At 37.5% G+C, this 18,339-nt stretch overlaps 1 protein-coding gene across 1 annotated transcript in view; it reads left to right on the top strand.

The window, feature by feature from the left end:
* Window positions 1–12,030, top strand: part of LOC118741256 (protein timeless-like) — a 24,079-nt gene extending 12,049 nt beyond the window's left edge. The window contains exons 15-16 of the mRNA XM_036473165.1: window positions 6,205–7,305; window positions 11,145–12,030. Of these exons, the coding sequence (XP_036329058.1) occupies window positions 6,205–7,305; window positions 11,145–11,214 (1,171 nt within the window). The 3' untranslated portion in view covers window positions 11,215–12,030. The remainder of the gene's footprint in view (window positions 1–6,204; window positions 7,306–11,144) is intronic.
* The last annotated feature ends 6,309 nt before the right edge of the window (window positions 12,031–18,339 follow it).

Here is an 18,339-nt window from a genome sequence, read left to right as displayed (position 1 = left end):
AAAACAAGTAAGAGCAGCGCTGTCTTCGGCTATGCCGAAGGCTTCATACCTTTCATGAACATCTGCAAATTTTACTTTGACAGATTACTGCTTTTGAATACATCTGCATACATCGATAGAGGAGTTACATACTTATATAAAAAATCGCATCTAAACAATCAGAGGTATGGAAGATATACTTTATATGACACCAATCTAAGTGATTTTCACCGCTATGTGATCGGTATGTAAACCGGTAACACAATTTATTGGGTTTAGTTTCGTGCATAAAGGAGATATATGGTAAAAACTGGTATCTTAACAATCAGTGCTATAGGAGATAAAGCTTATACAGCATAGATTTTGACGATTTTCTCAGTAGACTTTGTATTATTATTTATAAAATATCTTACGAAATTTATCGGTTTTAGCTGTTCTTATTTGAAGTTTGGAGTTTTACAGTAAAATCCCATATCTGAACAATCAGATGTATGGAAGATATATGTTGTAGTCATCCGATCCTTGTTATTTTCACTGTAAGTATTCTGTTAATAATGAGTGAAAATGGTGCGAAATTTCATGTTCATAGCTGCATAAATGGAGGAGTTATGATAAAAGACCTCATATCTGAACAATCAGTTGTATGGGGGCTGCAGGTTATAGTGACCCGATCTTTGTTATTTTCGCTGTAAGTCTTCTGTTGATAATGAGTGAAAACAGCGCGAAATTTCATGGTCCTAGCTACATAAATGGATGAATTATAACGAAAAATCTCATATCTGAACAATCAGTTGTATGGGAGCTATAGGTTTTAGTTACCCGATCTTTTTAATTTTCACTGTAAGTTTTCTGTTTATAATTATTGAAAACAGTGCGGAATTTCATGTTCCTAGCTATATAAATGGAGGAGTTATAACGCAAAATTTTATATCTGAACAATCAGTTGTATGGGAGCTATAGGTTATAGTGACCCGATCTTTGTAATTTTCGCTGTAAGTATTCTGTTGATAATGGGTGCAAGTATTGCAAAATTTCATGTTCGTAGCTGCATAAATGGAGAAGTTATAATGAAAAATCTCATATCTGAACAGTTGTATGGGAGCTATATGTTATAGTGGTCCGATTCTTCCGGTTCCGACAAATGATTAATACATTATAAAAATACACCCACCTACCAAATTTGATCCGGATATCTCGAAAACTGAGAGACTAGATTGCATACAAACAGACAGACAGACGGACAGACGGACATGGCTAAATCACACTGAGAAAAGAGTTTAGTTACGTCAACTAAATATGTTTTTATCAACACATGATTTGGTTATAGTTACATTATTTGTTTATAGTTACCAAATCATGTGTTGAGAGGAATATATTTGGCTGACTTTTTTCTGAGTGCAACTCAGCTCGACGTTCTGATCATATAAGTATACATTTTCATGGGTCTATCTCTTTTTGTTCTGGTACTTACAAACATCGGACCAAAGTTATAATACCATTTCATGCTCATGAAAGGTATAAAAATATTGCAATGTTGAGGCAACCTTACCGGCCAATCGACGCTCAGTTTCTCGTAGTAAATTCCAGACCGCGCTCTATCTAGCATTTTAGAACCATCTGTGAACATTTTGGTTGGGCTGGATTTCATTCCCTTAGGCACGGTGCACATCAGAGCGATACGATACGCGATACAATACGAAGGCGACATCGACATGCTGAGTACATGGTATGTGGTAGGAAGCGATGAAAGCATACTTGTGCGACAGCGACACAGCTGCGACATAATATCACTTGCGTACCGGCCGTGCGACAGGGTTTGCTATCACACCGCAATTTTCCCACTACGAGATTTTTACGAATTTTTTTTCCAACTTTTGTCTATGCTTTTTAAATACAATGACCCGAAGTAATAGTCAAAATTAAGTCGACTCTAAAGTTTAAAGCAGCTTTCTGACTTAACTTTCAATAGGTTATCTCTTAAAATAGCTACTTGGGTTTACTACAGTTATCGAGTTTTTCCCCCATATCCTACCCTAGTTTTTTTTTTCAATTAGGAGGCCCCTAGATAAATAGCCTGCAGACATTCAGAACAACAAAAACAAGACTTTTGATTTAAACAATGTTCGCTGGTGTACAAAAAAATTAAAACAAGCTGAAAACTTGAACTGTAGCAGTTATGTAAATATTTTATATTTCAGCTTCTTTGCTGACTTTATGTGTGTGTCTAAAAATAGGTCCGGCATCCATAAATTCATTCATTCATTCAATCGCAATCGCATTTACCTGCATACATACATATGTATGTGCATTTATATAAAGCCACAAAGCCGTACATCTCCTTTAAAGCACTTCAACAATGTTATAAAACTTTGGATTGCCAGCCATCGTAAATATTTTACACACCTCCAAAGTTGGTTTGCCATATAAGTATGAATTTATTGTTGTTGCTTTTTGTAGTGATGATTTAGCATAAAATTTGCAAGATATGTTAATTTACTATGATAAAACTAACAGTACCGGTTTCGGGTTGCATGAGTGTGTGTGTGTGTGTGTGTTTGACCCATTAAGAATGGAAAAAAGATTAAAAGAAAAAACATAAAGTATGTCTGTATGTATGCACATAAAATCACCATTAAAATGAAGATTATTATGTGTTCCAGTTAACTAGGAATTTTTTTTTCCCCCATCTTAAATTTTCATGCAATTCGGCATTGTTTAAAATATATATACAATTTTTTAATGCATTGCGAAAATTACCAAAAAGTACATTCAGGTATTTACAGTTAATAAAATCCACTAAAAGCAAACTGTGAATTGCTCTACACAATAAAGTTTAATTAACAATCTATTCACACCAAATTTCGCATTTGCAAGCGCAACAGTAGTTGATGTGCGGGGGTGGTTTGAAAATAACTTGCTTAAAGCGTCATTCCGTAAAACCGCCAAAATACATGTGGAATTTCACTCTGTACGTCATTGCGTATATTTTTTCTTCATTTATTTGCTGAATTATTGAACTGTTCTGGTAGGCTTACTGCTGGGCAGCTTTGCGCAGGTGCTCTCCTAAAAGCAAGCTTTCCTGGAAGAAAAGAGTAAAGAGCATGTCGGTAGCCTCAAATTACTGCAAATGAGCCTTTGGCAAGCGATATTGTCCCTCGCCAAAGATGCTTTCCTGGCTCTATGAAACTATCATTAAACCTACTTTATTGAAGGGTATCCAAGGAGCGTAATAGACAAACGCATGCCAAGATCGATCTTAATTGGAATCAGTGGGATACTTTGGATCAATCCTACTCTGCCGTTTAAGGAAAGGCCAAACGTGTGTCCATGATACCCTTAACAGAGAAAGCTGCCGCTGAATCACTCGAAGAGCTTGATTTCAGTTATAGTTTTGCCGCTTCACTACGCAAGACCCACTGTTCTCAACTCAATCCTCCTAGCGCTCTTTGAATCATCACATTTATGCACAACCCTGATACTATAATCACCACAACATCCGCGTACATGAAAATTTTGCTCCCAGCTTAAGGTTTAAATTCCCTGGGTCACACCTCTTTCCCACTACCCTAGGAGCTTTCGGAAATTGCGAATATTTATTCCCGCGACTAACTACATTATTTCAATACCACTTTGCCAAGAAGAATACGTTTTCTGTGTAATTTTTGAACTACCCTTTCGAGGGGCTTGTTAACCAATAACAGTCTCTAAAATAGTCCTAAAGTGTAATAAAGTTCAAAGTGTCAGCGCAAAAGCACCGCACTGCTCTAAATGTGAAGTGGCAAACATGAAGAGTTAAGTGTAAATGCTCGCTTGTGAGCATTTCGGTTTGAGGCGTGAGCAATTCATCAAATTTATTGCTTTCGAAAATTGGCAGTTGGTAGTTAAACAACAATAAAATCGAACCGTAACAATTTGAGCAATGGTTAAGTTTTGAAATAGTTTTTTTTTCTTTTAATGCTTGTAATCAACACTTGGCACGATGTTCAAAGGGATTTATGTTTATATACATACACACCCACGTATTGGCGCTTGTAGAAAACTGAAAACCTCTAATTCAATAATTGTGGCAACGAGTACTGTTTAACGGTCTGTGGCAGCAATAAATGCCAACACCTTCATTCGCCTACATACACACATACATATGTACATAGACACACTCATACATGTTCTTACAGTTGCTTGCAATTTATAGCCAATTTGGCTTACTATGTTATTTTTGGTAGCACATAAATGCATAATTTTCGTGAATTAAAAAGGCATAAAAACACAAATAATTGGTTGTGGTGCAGAGTGATGTTAGAAATTGTGCAAACATGTGGCCGACATACCCTACTTAATTTTAGGTTAAAAAGTGCACTAGCCAACCCACTGCTCTAAGGCTATACGTACTTAAGTATGCCGCAAAAAGCGAGTGTGTGTATGTGGCGGCCATTGTCACTGCCACTGCTACATGCTACCTTTTTTGCAATGCACAATTATTATTATTTTTTCTTCTACAAAACATATTCTCGATTTTCCACTGTCGAACACGCTTTGACTGCAACTGTTGTTTACTTAATAATTAAATTGATTTATGTGACTGATTGATGTTTGAGCAGCAGCAGCAGCAATAACGGTATTGTTGCCACTATTGTACTGTGGCATGAATGGCACTTAAGAATGCTCCAACAAGCATTGGTGGTGGCAATCAAGCGCGCTGACATGACGCCAAACCCATTTTTTGCAGTCAACGGCTTATGACGCTTTAGTAAACGAACAAAAACGTTGAAAAAAATTGAAAACAATAAAAACATTAAAATTGCACTTCTCGCGCTTGAGTCTTAAGCAATTTTGAGCGCTAAAGCTTTGTCTTTGATATTTAGGTTGATTTTCACAACTTTGTTATTTACTCGATGGTTAATTGGAAAGGTTAAGGGCAGTCTATTGATTGTAGTGAGCTGAGCTGCTTGGGTTAATGAATGGCCTGTGAGAATGTCAATACGTATTCATACATACATATGGACATATGAATGTGCATAGTAGCTGTATAATATCAAAAATGAAAATTATTTAATGGATAAACTCTTAGTGTGAACCCACAACGAAGACGACAAAATATTTGTTCATGTCGTATTTGGTATTTAGTAACATCCAAAATACTTAAGTAAATAGTACTTTGATATTTACTACATCCTAAATATCCAAAGACTTGTGGACTTAATACTTAGTAAGTATTTTGTCCACAACTGCCCAGAGGTGACAATAAAGAAAACAGTGAGAGAGAGAGAGAAACTGAAGCGAGGGAAGCTTTGCTTCCGTAGTGTTTTTTTTTCTTGCTAGGCAGACATTAAAGAATCATTCAATTATGCTTCTGCTAAGACAAAATTTTCATAAAAACCCATCTTGAGTTCAGAGGTGGCATAAGATTTTAGTTTTCTCTATTTGTGTGACATCAAGACGCACTCCTTCACTTGTTAGAGTATCTTCGCTATTTTCTTGCTTTTGAAAGTCTAGCTTAGCTGTTAAACAATAAAAGTGGAAATGCAATCTTTTTAGTTTTTATATTCCAATCTTGAGTCTCCAAGTATATTAGATTCAAATAAATGCAGTTACCGATACTATGTTAATTCAATTTCCACTTCACATATCTCTGCATACATACATATTTATGTATGTTAGGGTGGGTAATTTTTTTTTACTATGCGCTTATAGTATAGGAGGACTCTACGTGTAATTCTAAGCAAATTTTCCGAAGAAATCATGGGTCAAAAATCCATTTGTAGTTAGCCAAATTGCGAAAGTAGGTTTCGAGGAAAATGTGCGAATTTTCACTATTGCGCCATCTGGTGGAAGTTTTAAGAAAAAAATAAGTGCTGAAATGGATTTCTCATACCAAAAAAACCCCTTATAGCATAGTACCAGAGCAGAGAACGTCTACGTTCTCTGATAGTACATGGTTTTACAAAATTTAAGCACGTCTTTACGACACGACGATGTGTTTTTAAAATCAACTTTTGCGCATATAAAATGTTTCTGAGCGTTGAATTGTCAACAGATTTAAATTGGAGCTTTCTATTCGTTTGCCAACAACTTGTGGACACTTGCATATGTACATACATACACCTATATACATACAGACATAACTACAATGCATTTAGAAAATTTTTCCTCTGTTCACAACATTTATTGTTATTATTGTTGCAATAATCTTACATGTCTTGGCTTTGTCTGCTCTTCTACTTGTAGCACAAGCATTGCAGTAGCACTGACTGCTTTGGTGACAACTGCCACAACAACAACAGCAGCAGCTGCAACATCAACCACTGCAACAATACAGCAACAACACAGTGTTGTAGTCTCGGCTGCCTTAGCGCCACAAACAGCAATACCAATCCCCACAGACCAGTGTCCACCATCCATCAACAATACAATTGGCTTGAATAATGAGACGAATAATAAAGCGAATAGCCGCAGCGACAGTGCAGGCACAAGCAGCTGCAACAACGACAACAATACGAATACTAGTAGTGCTGATGAAATGAACGATTGCCGCAATGGCAGCAACATGTATGCTACAAGCAACAACATTAACATCCAAATCAGCAAAAGTGGCGACAACAACAACATGAATGGTGATGGCGATAGTAGCGGCATTGTTGGTGGCGGCAGCGGCAGCTATACTGGCAGTGACAGCAGCGGCAGCACTACAATCATCCTTTCTGGCACGAACAGTAGCAGCGCCAGTGGCAGTGGCAGCAACAGTTGCCACAATAATCAACAGGAGAACAAAAGTGTGGCAACCATGCAATGTGGCTTTCGAATACCCACAGCTTTGCCAGCAACAACTATGCCAACAATGTCTAATGTGACAGCAACAGCAATGGCAGCGGCTGCAGCTGCAGCCGTGGCAGCCACTGATAATTTTATCATCTATCAGAAACAGCAACAACAAATGCATAAACAACATCAGCAACAACAACAACAGTTGCAAGCACAACAGCAACAGCATCAGCAACAGTTGCTACAACAACAGCAACAACATTTTGATGCGGCAATAAAGACATACGAACGTAGCGAGCAGCCACAGAGCATCGACATGAATTTCAGTGGTATTGGAGGTGGTGGTGGCGAAGGTGGCGTAGGTGGAGGTGCTGGCCTGATTATAACCGCCGGCGTTGGCGCTGGCTGTGGTGTTGGTGTCAACGTCGGTGTTGGTACTGGTACTGGTACTGGTGGTATACTCAGCGTGGACGGTTGTGCCTCAAGTGCGATTGGTGGTATTCACAGCAACTTGGAGAGCGAATACAGCGCCATGGTCGCATCGGTGTACGAGCATGAAACTGCCTTGTAAGTAGATATTATATAATATTGTTTACTATTAATGTAGTGTTAATCGAAAGGATATCATTTCTTATGATAAATACTATTTTATTATATAATTTTGACTGGGTGTTTGGATTTAACGATTTATAAAATGTTAGTGGGTGAGCCTAGCCAACTCAGGTCAATTAAGATACCCAAGAAGTGCTTTCATAATCCTATATTTGCATAACCTCAAACCACCAATCCCATTTAAATTGAACTGGATCGCGTAGGTGTACGTATTAAGGGAAGATCCCCTCGAGATTTGCCTAGCTTTCCTGTAAAGTAGAATGCATTGTTAAACCAGCTTGGTGGTCATATATCCCAATGTGTATTGATTTTTAGTCTCCCATGTATGGCTTTTTGGTGATTGATGGAGCTTTCTATAATCGCGGACGGAAGCATTAATTAGGACACTCTTATTACGTGGCCTTCAGTGCTCTATAACTAATAGATTGACTTCATGCTTTAAAGCCGAGTTAGTAAAACAAAAAACTAGGACCCTCATAGCCATGGGTAGGATTCTCGAAATCGCCTAGAACAACAGAAATAAAGCTTGTCGTCTATACTATCGACTCGAATGCGAGTACTTATCTGAGGTAAATTCTTACCAACGATAAGTGACCTAATAAAAGGAGCCCTAGGCAGCCACATTTACCGGGTCAACTAATCATTACGAAGCAGAAATCGCATAAAAAAAAAAAAAAAACATTTTTTCTCTGCAGAAATTAGAATATCTCATCCGAAGCGAAGTACCTAGCTATAACTCTTGAGTCCAAACATACTTAGTTCGAAAACTGTGCACATTTTATTTTAGAGCGTACCAGGGCCGGCTTTAGGGCAGGGCGAGAGGGCCGGTTGTCTTGGGCGCCGAATTTTTTTATTGCATTTTCGAATGTGAACTTTCGTCATCTATATCGTGCTTACGTCATATAATGCTCGATGAACCAACAATACGGTATTTGTAGATAATTTTCTCAATGCCGAACTTTCGGCTTCTCCTCGGAATACTAACCGGACCTTTGACCATTGGTAATATGGTATAGAAGCTGTAGAGAGGAGAAGACATATATCCGGCTCTCGTATTCCAGGATTTAGTCAGAAATAGCCATAAGTCGTTCCCGTGCACACATTTATAATATCCGTAATAATATATTCCGGACTACTTCGGACTATTTCTGACCACATCCTGGAGTACGGGAACAGGCTAATAGAAATCATCAAGCATTTCCAATGAGAGTGCACTGCACTTCTGAGAAATCGCCTCAAATTCGTTGGGGACCACTGTTGTAATAACTTAGATAGTTTACACTGAGCCCCATTAGATGCTTTACCAGGATTCGTAAACAAATCAGTATAGGTTAAGGACATGCAGAAACAGTACTGGACCTGATTTAATGTGTTTTTGTATTGATATTAAAAATTTAATTAATTTTCCTAGAAACAGTGAGCCTCAGTATCAGTTTTCAAAGTAAGCCTACTAAGAAGAACTCATGGTTCCAGTCTAGGCACTAAATAATTCGTGTTAACAGGGATAAAATCGAAGCTTCCGATAGTCAATTAAGCATCCCGAGAGCTATGTTAGGCACGGCGTTCAGTGCCAGAGCTGTTTCCCCACTCACATTGCCGCTAGGGTCGAGTGAACGGAAAGTAGAAGAAGAAAGGTACCGGTGAATTTCTTCACGGATGGGTTGAAGCTGACTGAAGGATAGGTGTTTTTGCTAAAAGCTTTTTTTAAATAAGATTAAAACTTTTCACTTCCGAATAACTTTTCATATCCTAAATCTCATTCCTCATATATATCAAACAAAATCTATACATCTTTTTTTCTTCAACCTCCAAAGCACTGACGAAGTATTTCTTCCACTCACATGTTTTGTAATGCTTTTTACAAATTGCCTCAAAATGAATTTGTTTTACAATCTTATTCAAGTGTATGAATTTTTACTATTTCTACATAATTCATATATGTACTCCTAAATGGTTTTACACTCTTCTCGTTTTGGCATTACAAATATTTATATGTTCTTTGTGCTAATTTTCCGCCAAACGTCAATCAAAATTCGTACTGAAATCGGTCAATTTGCCACAACCAACCACACCACCTCTCCGCACATACATAAATGCTATGTGCAAATTTCATGCCGGTCGAGTTTAGTCTTAAGACTACGGGCGTATTTAGTTGTATGTATGTACAATGTACATACATAGCTGTTTACACATTCGCTCATAATTCCTCGTCATTTCACAAATAACTAATTCACATTTGCACAAATCCGCGCAAGCACGCAGACGCTTTGTCTGATATGCGATTAAAATCAACAAAGTGTTTCACAGAGCTTACCTTAAAAGTATAACCCACATATGGGGGGGGGGGAGGGGAAGAAAAAACTTCGCTTTGGCGTTTTTTTGAGACGCTTCTACTTCTGCCGCGCAGTGCAGTGAAGCGAGAAAATCAGGTGGAAAATGGAGGTACGCGCGCCAAACTTGTAAGCGCACACACACACGAGCATTTATCACACTCAAATTCGCAAATCCAAAAACAAATATTTTTTTACTTCTATGCAACTGCAAATGTACATACTTACATTCCTAAGTATATGTCAGTTTGTATGTTTGTAGCCATATTTGTGCATTGCTGCGTGCAATTGTTGTTACCTTCTTTTATGGCTTGAATTACTTGTAGCAACAAATATTGGCGCAAAGGTTCCCTACAGTAGCGCTTCAGTTTAGCCTTTTTTTAACTTTGCCTTTTTTGCTTTACAAGCTGACAAGCTGGCGAATGTGTAACGCTTTTCATTTGGTTACCTGCATGTCGGTGGTTACTTGAGTACTTTAGTGCTTATAAGTGCATGAGTATATTTGTTTACACTTTTGTATGGTTCACTTATGGAATTACAAAGCGAGCATAGAAGACGCTCGAAGAATTTGTATTTGAATTCGGTTGGTATGAGTTTTCGATTTCGATGCGAATTCTCTTGACGGTTGAGTGAATGGCGCCAAGTGGAAATGTAAGATATTTGAAGGCTGCGTGTTTGGTGAAACTTTAGATATTTTTGGTTGAACAAAAATATATTTTTGATTAACGTTCAGCTTTTCTGCTTTATATTGTGTTTTTTTTATGAGGCCAAATTTGCGTTAACCCAGCAGAAAATCTGTAATTGTTTCGTATGTTTACAAGTGAACATTTCTCGACTAGTTCAAGGATTTTTTCGGAACAATTTCGGGTTTAATTCACAACTTGTCTAGGACCATTTCGGGACCTGTTCAAGTGTGTTTCAGGATCATTCCGGCACTTTTTCGGAATCTTTTCGGGACTATTTAGGATCAGTTTGGCACTAGTTCATGACCATTTGGGGACTAGTTAGGACTATTTCAGTACCATTTCGGGATAGTTCACGACTGATTCAGGACCATTTCGGGCCTGGTTCAGGACTTGCACGAGATACTGGTAAACCGGTTACTGTACCGGTACAAAGTTTTCTATGTGGTTCGAACGACTAAACCGAACCGCACCGTTATTTGGAGTGCTTTGCAGCCCTGTAGCTCGTTTCTGTAAAAATTCTCTACAAAGGGAATTGAGATATGAATTCGTCGCCCTGTTCTCTACTGCTAATAAGTAGTTGAGAATGACGTATATTCCCTACCCGTAGAGAAATAATCGGTAGAGAAGAGTTACAAAAACGAGCTACTGTTTTGAAGTATACTAAACAAAAATATATATATTTAAAGTATCCTATTTCCATGTAGTACATGTAGTAAGAGTACATTTCGTCCAATATTCGCTAATTTTAATATTTTTATTTTTTATTTTCTCATTACAGCAGTAGTCGTGCCTACGTAGCCTCGGACCTGACATGCATGTACGTTAGCGATGAAGAGGATAAAAATTAGTTTCCGGTGAGGCATTTCAACTAAAGCTGATGACGAAACACTTCCACTAACACAAACACACAAAACATACATAAATATGCGAGAATTATGACACAGAATTATAGAAATCATTGTGCAAAAATTCTGGTATGTAAATCATAAGAATGTAAAAATTAGGGCAAGTTTTTCTACAAACGGCCTTTACACAGTAAAGAATGTGATTTTGAAAAGGGAAACTTTTTATATGTATGTTTGTGTTATTGCATGAGAAAAATAAAAACATGCAAATGAAAAAAAATGTAGTGAAAATTGAGCCCTAAAGTGCCGGCTTAGATATACAAATATATAAACATACATACAGACATACATATGTATATGCTTATACAAATTTAAATATATTTCCTTTCTACATTTTATTTATGTAAGACAAATCTATCTACTTGTTTATTTTAGTATATTTAAGTGTAAAATTAGTTAATAACACTAACGAAGCTTTTAACTTTTAAAGTTAAAAAGTGCATATTTTTTAAAGTAAAATAAATACATACATTTATATGTTTAGAAGGCACTAACATTCTTACTGACACATACTTATATACATATGTAGTTTTCTATGCAAAAGCTTTGAAGATTGGCTTGGCTAGTCGAAGAGCAAATAAGACGAAATTCAGGCGGAAAAATTTTACACGAAAACATGTACCCTTTCAACTAACTTATTTTTCATATGAACTCACAGAATTTGTTGTGGTCTGCTGGCTTTTGCGAATTTAAAGCACAAGAGGATATTTTGGAAGTTTTCCAAAAAAGAAAAAAAAACTAATTGGACTTTTCCCAAAAATTTGCACTTTTTTAATCTTCGATTTTTCAAATAAAATAAATTTTTAATAAACTATCTTAGTGCATAAATTTTCTAGAAATTAAATTAAGGTAATGTTTTCAATGTTCATCAAAACTTATAAAAGTTTATCAAGTTCTAAAAAGATTTAAAGCTAAGTTTGCGGAATACAACAAACATATTTCAGAAGAAAAAATTATCAAAAATAATTTTTTTTTGCAAATTATTTTTTAATATATTTAAAAATTTTTTTTTGCAAAAAATTTAATTTTTTGTGTTTCTCAAGGGCGGCTCTCGTCTAGAAAAGCAATTTAAGTAAAAACTATGCTTAAAAAAAAACAATTTCCTAAAAAATTAATTTTAGAAACTCACATTTTTTGTATAACAGAAGAAATCGGTTCAAACACTTTATGTAATAAGAAACCATTGAATTTTCAATGAAAATTTATAAAAAAAAAATTAAAACATTTAATTTTTTCAATAAACAACTTATTTAATTAAATTATTTTTAAACACCTTCAAAAAATTGTTCAACTTTGATTAAAAATGAAGGCGTTTCAAAGCTTTGTCTATGATATTTTGTACCACAAAGGTTTCTCTTAAAAATGTATACAAAAAAAAAATAAGTAGAAATATTTTTGGTTAAATATTTAATCTTTTGATTTTCAAAATTTGATTTCCTTATTCCTTATTTCGGTAAGATTTATTTATTTTTTATTTTTTGTTTATATTATTCACATAACAAGCGAAACCAGATGAATGCTTTTCAAAAGCTACTATAAATAGGATTTTTGTACACTTTTGATAACGTAAATATGTATATGATGTTAAGAAAAATTGTATGTGTATTTTTTATAAAGTTTTTCTGATGGAAACTTTTTTCAGCCTCCTTTCGGCAGCAAAATAAAAGGACAACACTTAAAGCACGGTTGCATAGATACATACATACTTATACATATAATATGACTATAATATTTTTTAAGAACTATAGAATACTTTTCATTATTGTTCTCATTAACTTACTTATTGCTCTTGTGGCGATTCAGTCATTATACACATAGTTACATATGTACACACAATGCGAAACATATACATACACATATCGAAAATTGATTAAAATTATATATATGTTAGTTTTATTACTACTAATATAATGTTAAACTTAAATCATGCATGCTATTCATTTACTTATGTATATACCTATACATATATATAGTATATATACTGATACAATTTATTTACATACAAAAAAATAAATAAAATACCGAAAAAAATTAAAGCTTTTTATTCAATTATTATATTTTTTTTTCAATAGGAAACAAATTGAGTTTTCCGATGATTTAAATTATTTTATGAAAGTAAGTCGGTACCTAAACGTGAAAAAGTGCCAAGTACGAACATTTTTTTAAAATTGTTAAGCAGAGACATAAAATCGATGTAGTTTCGCATTATCTGTCATTCTGCATCAAAAGATAAGTTTTGAAAAAAAGTGGACTTGGCACCTTACCAGGTAATGGTTGGATCACCAGTTGCGTTGTTGAAATTATTGACGCGCTGTTAAATCACTTACTGAATTAGATGAGTTACCTTCTTCTTCTTCCTCTGTTACCTTTGGCAAGCTGGAAATCTGGATGTAAGCAAAGAAAATGGCGAATCGCTTCCTTGTTTTCTTCAACTAGACAACTTCGCCGGTGGTACATTTTTGTGGCATGCCATTTTGCAGCGAATTAAAATACAGCGGCTCCGCTGGCTTGGCCATGTCGCCCGACGATTCAACTCGAAACCCACTGGTGGTTGCAACGGAAGCAAGAGGGGTCCTCTGCGATGTAAAAACCAAGTGGACAAGAATTTGTTTTCACTTGGAATTGCCAATAGGGGTAAATAGTTTGGCAATGCTTTAGGGCAGTTCCAGGCAGCTAGCAGCCTCGCGAAGCTATGAGCGCTCAGTGAGCTATGTGTGCGTATGTATTTTACCAGGCACTGCTCTAAGGAAAGGACGGCCACCAAAGTCGGGTGCTTAGAGGCGTGTGTTTCCTTTCATTAGACATCTATTCTAGTTTAGATTAACTTTCAGAACCTCGCCAGAACGTCTATGGGTGAGGTGAGGTGAGTTGAGCTGTGGTGTGGGGAGGTGAGGTGAGTTGAAGTGAGATGATGTGAATTAATATGGAGGGGGGGTCATCGGACGAGAAGTAAGGTGAGCATTATAACATAATAAAAAACATCTTAGTCTTCGGGTTTGACATGACATTTTCCTCTTTGTCTTCATCTCTATCCTATCCTTTTCTTTACAGTATTTGAATCTATGCCTTTATATTATTGTTGATCTGATTCTTCATTTTTATCTTAGGCTTTGTCTCTGCCAATATTTTTTTCTGCCTTAATTTATGGCTCTGGTTTTGTTTTTAACCGACTTCAAAAAAGGAGAAGGTTATCAATTCGTCGGAATATTTTTCTATAATTCTTCTTTTAAAGGAAAGGTGGCCCCATACTAATTTAGTTTAGATCCGATTATTGGATCATGAAGAAATTAATAATCTTAAATTTTTTTATTTGGGGAATTGAAGTCGGTTCTATTTTTTGCTAAAAATTACTTGTTATTTTCGTCTTTGTATTAGTATTTGTTAGCGGCTTTGTCTATTCCATTGTCTTTGTGTTTGTTTTTATCTTAACTTTAATCTTAAACTGAATTTTGAACTTCATTTTCTTCTTCGTCTTTCGAAAGACTTTGGTGAGGTGAAAGACAGTTTCCAGAATTGCCCTGTTACTCTTGTCAGACTCCGGGCAAAGCCTACCTATGTGCATATGTATGTAGGTAGCTAACATTCTAAAATCTTGCATTCAATTCTGTTCCGAGATATTTTCCTATGAACGTTGTAAGTATGTATATATGTATGAATGTATGTACGTTTGCACAAATACCCCAATCCATATTTGCATGTTGTTCAAATTAAATTTACAGTAATTTGGCGTAGACACGCGAGAGTGTTGTTTGGATATGTCGAACAGAAGTGCACGGAAGCCAAAAATGAAAAATTGCCAAAGTCACGTTTCTAGCCAAGTACTAACTATCTAACAAACACACACACACATGCACATGTATAATATGGCAACAACAGGTGTCAATGGTACATATGTTGGCAGCAAAGAGGCAAGGCACCAACAAAACAATAACAATAAACACAAATAAATTAACTAAATTAAATTGGCAGACAGTGGAAAATGAAAATAAAGGCATCACCTACATTTTTGGTAACAAATAGCTATATCGGCAAGGAGAACAAAAATTAAAAAAAAACACAATCAATGACTGCACCAATGAATGAACGAGAATGTTTGCAGCCAATTAACCGAAACGCTTGAATGGCAAATACAAACAACAAAAACGTTCAACAGCGTCATACGAAAACGGAAGGAACGCGAAGCCAAAATAGCCTAAAAGTGTAACAGACCGAAAATGTCCAAAATTCGAATGCGAACGTCAAGAGCAAGCCGGTAGGTAATTAGCCGCAGCTGCCCATTTTGCGCAAAAAAGCCAAGACAGCATTAGCATTTGCAAATACACGCCACAGCAGGCACAGTCAGCCAGCAAAGCAACCAAGGTAAATGCTTGTTGGCCGTAAATTTGCTCGGGTGGCTTCTTGTCGCTGTGAATTTTGTGTGCCATTGTTGCTACCCAAGTTGCTACTGCCGCGGCGCAGCCACAGTTCAATTGCGCGCCAATTGTCGTTGAACCTTCTCGCCACGCAGCGTTCGTTCCGCCAGATCTTTCTGCCCTCTCCGCCACTGTGCTCGTCCACCACCACTCTAAATACTACGAAGAGCAAGCCGGCAAACGAACGCTGCTAGCCTTGTTTTGAACTTTTACGCCCGTCTCGCCGGGGTCACACATGTTGGCCGCTCCGTGTGGGTCGCGCTCACAAGACTTTCAATCGTCGATGCTGCGCTTGCTGCGGCTCACCCGCTTGCTGCGCGCGCGCCTAAACCATGCCAATCATGTGCACGATATTACCGCTTTGGTCATGTCGCAATTACTAAGCCATCGCCAGCGCTCACGTTCAACAAGCGCGACGAAGCCAAAGTACTACATACAACTCGCCCTCGTGAAGAGTACGTATAGCCAAGAAAGGTGCACAATTTACACCAAAGGTGACCGTTTTCAACTTGAAGTCCTTTATTGGACTGTTTTCGGAGGAGCGAAAGATGAGTCTCTGGTAGTCTTGGTCATCAGGGTGCAAGAGTATTTGGCGGTACATTTTTTCAACATCGCCATTGAAAACGTATTTGTAGGTCCGCCAATTTAATAACAAAAGCATCAAGTCGGGTAGGAGAGTTGGTCCGGTGCATAAGATATCGTTGAGTGAATGACCAGAATCTGATTTTTTTGATGCATTAAATACTACCCGAACTTTTGTTGTTCTTTTCTCGGGTTTTATGATGGCGTGGTGAGGGAGGTAAAAGGAATAGTGGGTTCAATGGAGTTCGTTTCTTCCATGTGGTCGAGAGTTATGTATTCTTCCAATACGCTGTCATACTGCGATTTCAGGTCTCTTTTCTTAAGCAGGGTTCGTTCCATCCCAAGAAATTGCTGGAGCGCTGCGCGCCGAGATTGGCCTAGAGAGATACTTTCTGGGAATGTTGGCTTCAACGGAAGCCGAACAATGTAACGACCGTCATTTGCACGAGTAGTAGTGGATTTATAGAACTCTTCGCACATTTTATCTTCTGGATTAAGGAGTTGTGTACAGGGAACTTCTTCTAGTTCCCAAAACTTTTTTAATTGGACGTCCAGATGTACATCAACTACCTCTTCGACTCGAGTGGAATACGCTGCTACCTTTTCGGGAATCTGACCACTTAGTATCCAGCCAAATATAGTATTTTGTGCCAGCAAGGTGTGGGAGATTTTTTCGATGCCATCGAGCATTATTCGGGGTATGAGATCACTGCCTAATACGAGATCGATTTGAGAGGGAGAATGGCAGTTTTGGTCGGCTAATTTTAGATGAGACCATTTTTCTATTTCTGCGTTATGCAGGTGGAATTTTGGGAGTAATCTTGTGAGTCGTGGTAATACTATAGCTTTGGCTTTAATTTTTATGTTTTGATCGTTTGAGACTAGAATAAGTGAGCAGAGCTTGTTCGAAGTTTGAACAACTCCTCCTCCCATCCCCGAGATTTCAAAGCTGGAGTGCTGACATGGAAGCCCCAGCATTGTCTGCGCTTTGGCGGAGATGAAACTGCGTTCGGACCCTTGGTCAATTAGCGCTCTTAGCTTGAAGAGGTCACCTCTATGCTCTACTGATACAATGGCGGTGGGAAGGAGTACTTTACTGTCATTTTCAGCATGAAATGATTGTACGTGCGTTATACCTGAGGAAGAGGGATTATTATCTAAGCTTTGTACTTCACTAGCAGGCTGCATAATGGGAATGTTAGACGAAATTGTTGCTACCTGGGACGTCGTTCTTTGTGTTCTGGAACTCTGGGCCGGGGGTGCATTATTGTGAAGCGTTGTGTTGTGACGCTCTGGGCAGTGAAAGCACGTTCTTGTACTTGGGCAATCATTAAGCATGTGGGTTTGGGATAAACAGTTTTCGCAAAGTCTATTTTCTCTCACGAATCTTTTGCGATCTGGGATTGATAGTTTTTTGAATCGAAGGCAACTTTGGAGCGTGTGTGATGAATTTTTGCACATTTTGCAACCATATATTTTTTGTTGCTCCGCCATATGGGAATGTACCTGGCCGAAAGATCTATTGTGATATGTTTGGGGTTGACCAGGTTTGAAAAAGGGCTTATTCTGCTGGGGCGGCGGTCTAGAGACGTTGGTGGTAGGAAGATTTTGTCGGGATTTGGCGGGGCGCCATTGATCCACCCTTTCCACCACTTCATACCGAGTGGTCAGAAACTGGTTCATTTGCGACCAGCTGGGAAGGTCTTTTCGCGAATTCAGGGATTGCTCCCATAAAGCAACAGTATTTTCAGGAAGCTTAGAGGTTACCAGGTAAATTAATATGGGGTCCCAACTTTCTGTCGAGACTTGTTGGGTTGCTAGTATTTGGAGACAGTTGTTCACGGATGACTGCAGTCTTTGGATTTCCTCACTGTTCTCCGTTAGTATGGGTTTTAAATTCATGAGTACTCGGATTTGGTTATCTACAAGAACCCTTTTATTCTCGTATCGGGATCTCAGGGCTTCCCATGCCAAGTCAAAGTTATCGTCGCTGAGTGGGAATTGTTTTACTATCTGACCTGCCTTGCCTTGCGTTTTGTACCGAAGATGGTACAACTTCTGAGCTTTTGAGAGT

Source organism: Rhagoletis pomonella, unplaced genomic scaffold (assembly GCF_013731165.1).
Source record: "Rhagoletis pomonella isolate Grant_MI unplaced genomic scaffold, Rhpom_1.0 Rhpom_scaffold_00006, whole genome shotgun sequence".
NCBI classification, from domain to species: domain Eukaryota; kingdom Metazoa; phylum Arthropoda; class Insecta; order Diptera; family Tephritidae; genus Rhagoletis; species Rhagoletis pomonella.
The sequence above is the reverse complement of the archived record's forward strand: the minus strand, read 5'-3'. Positions and strand labels throughout refer to the sequence as shown.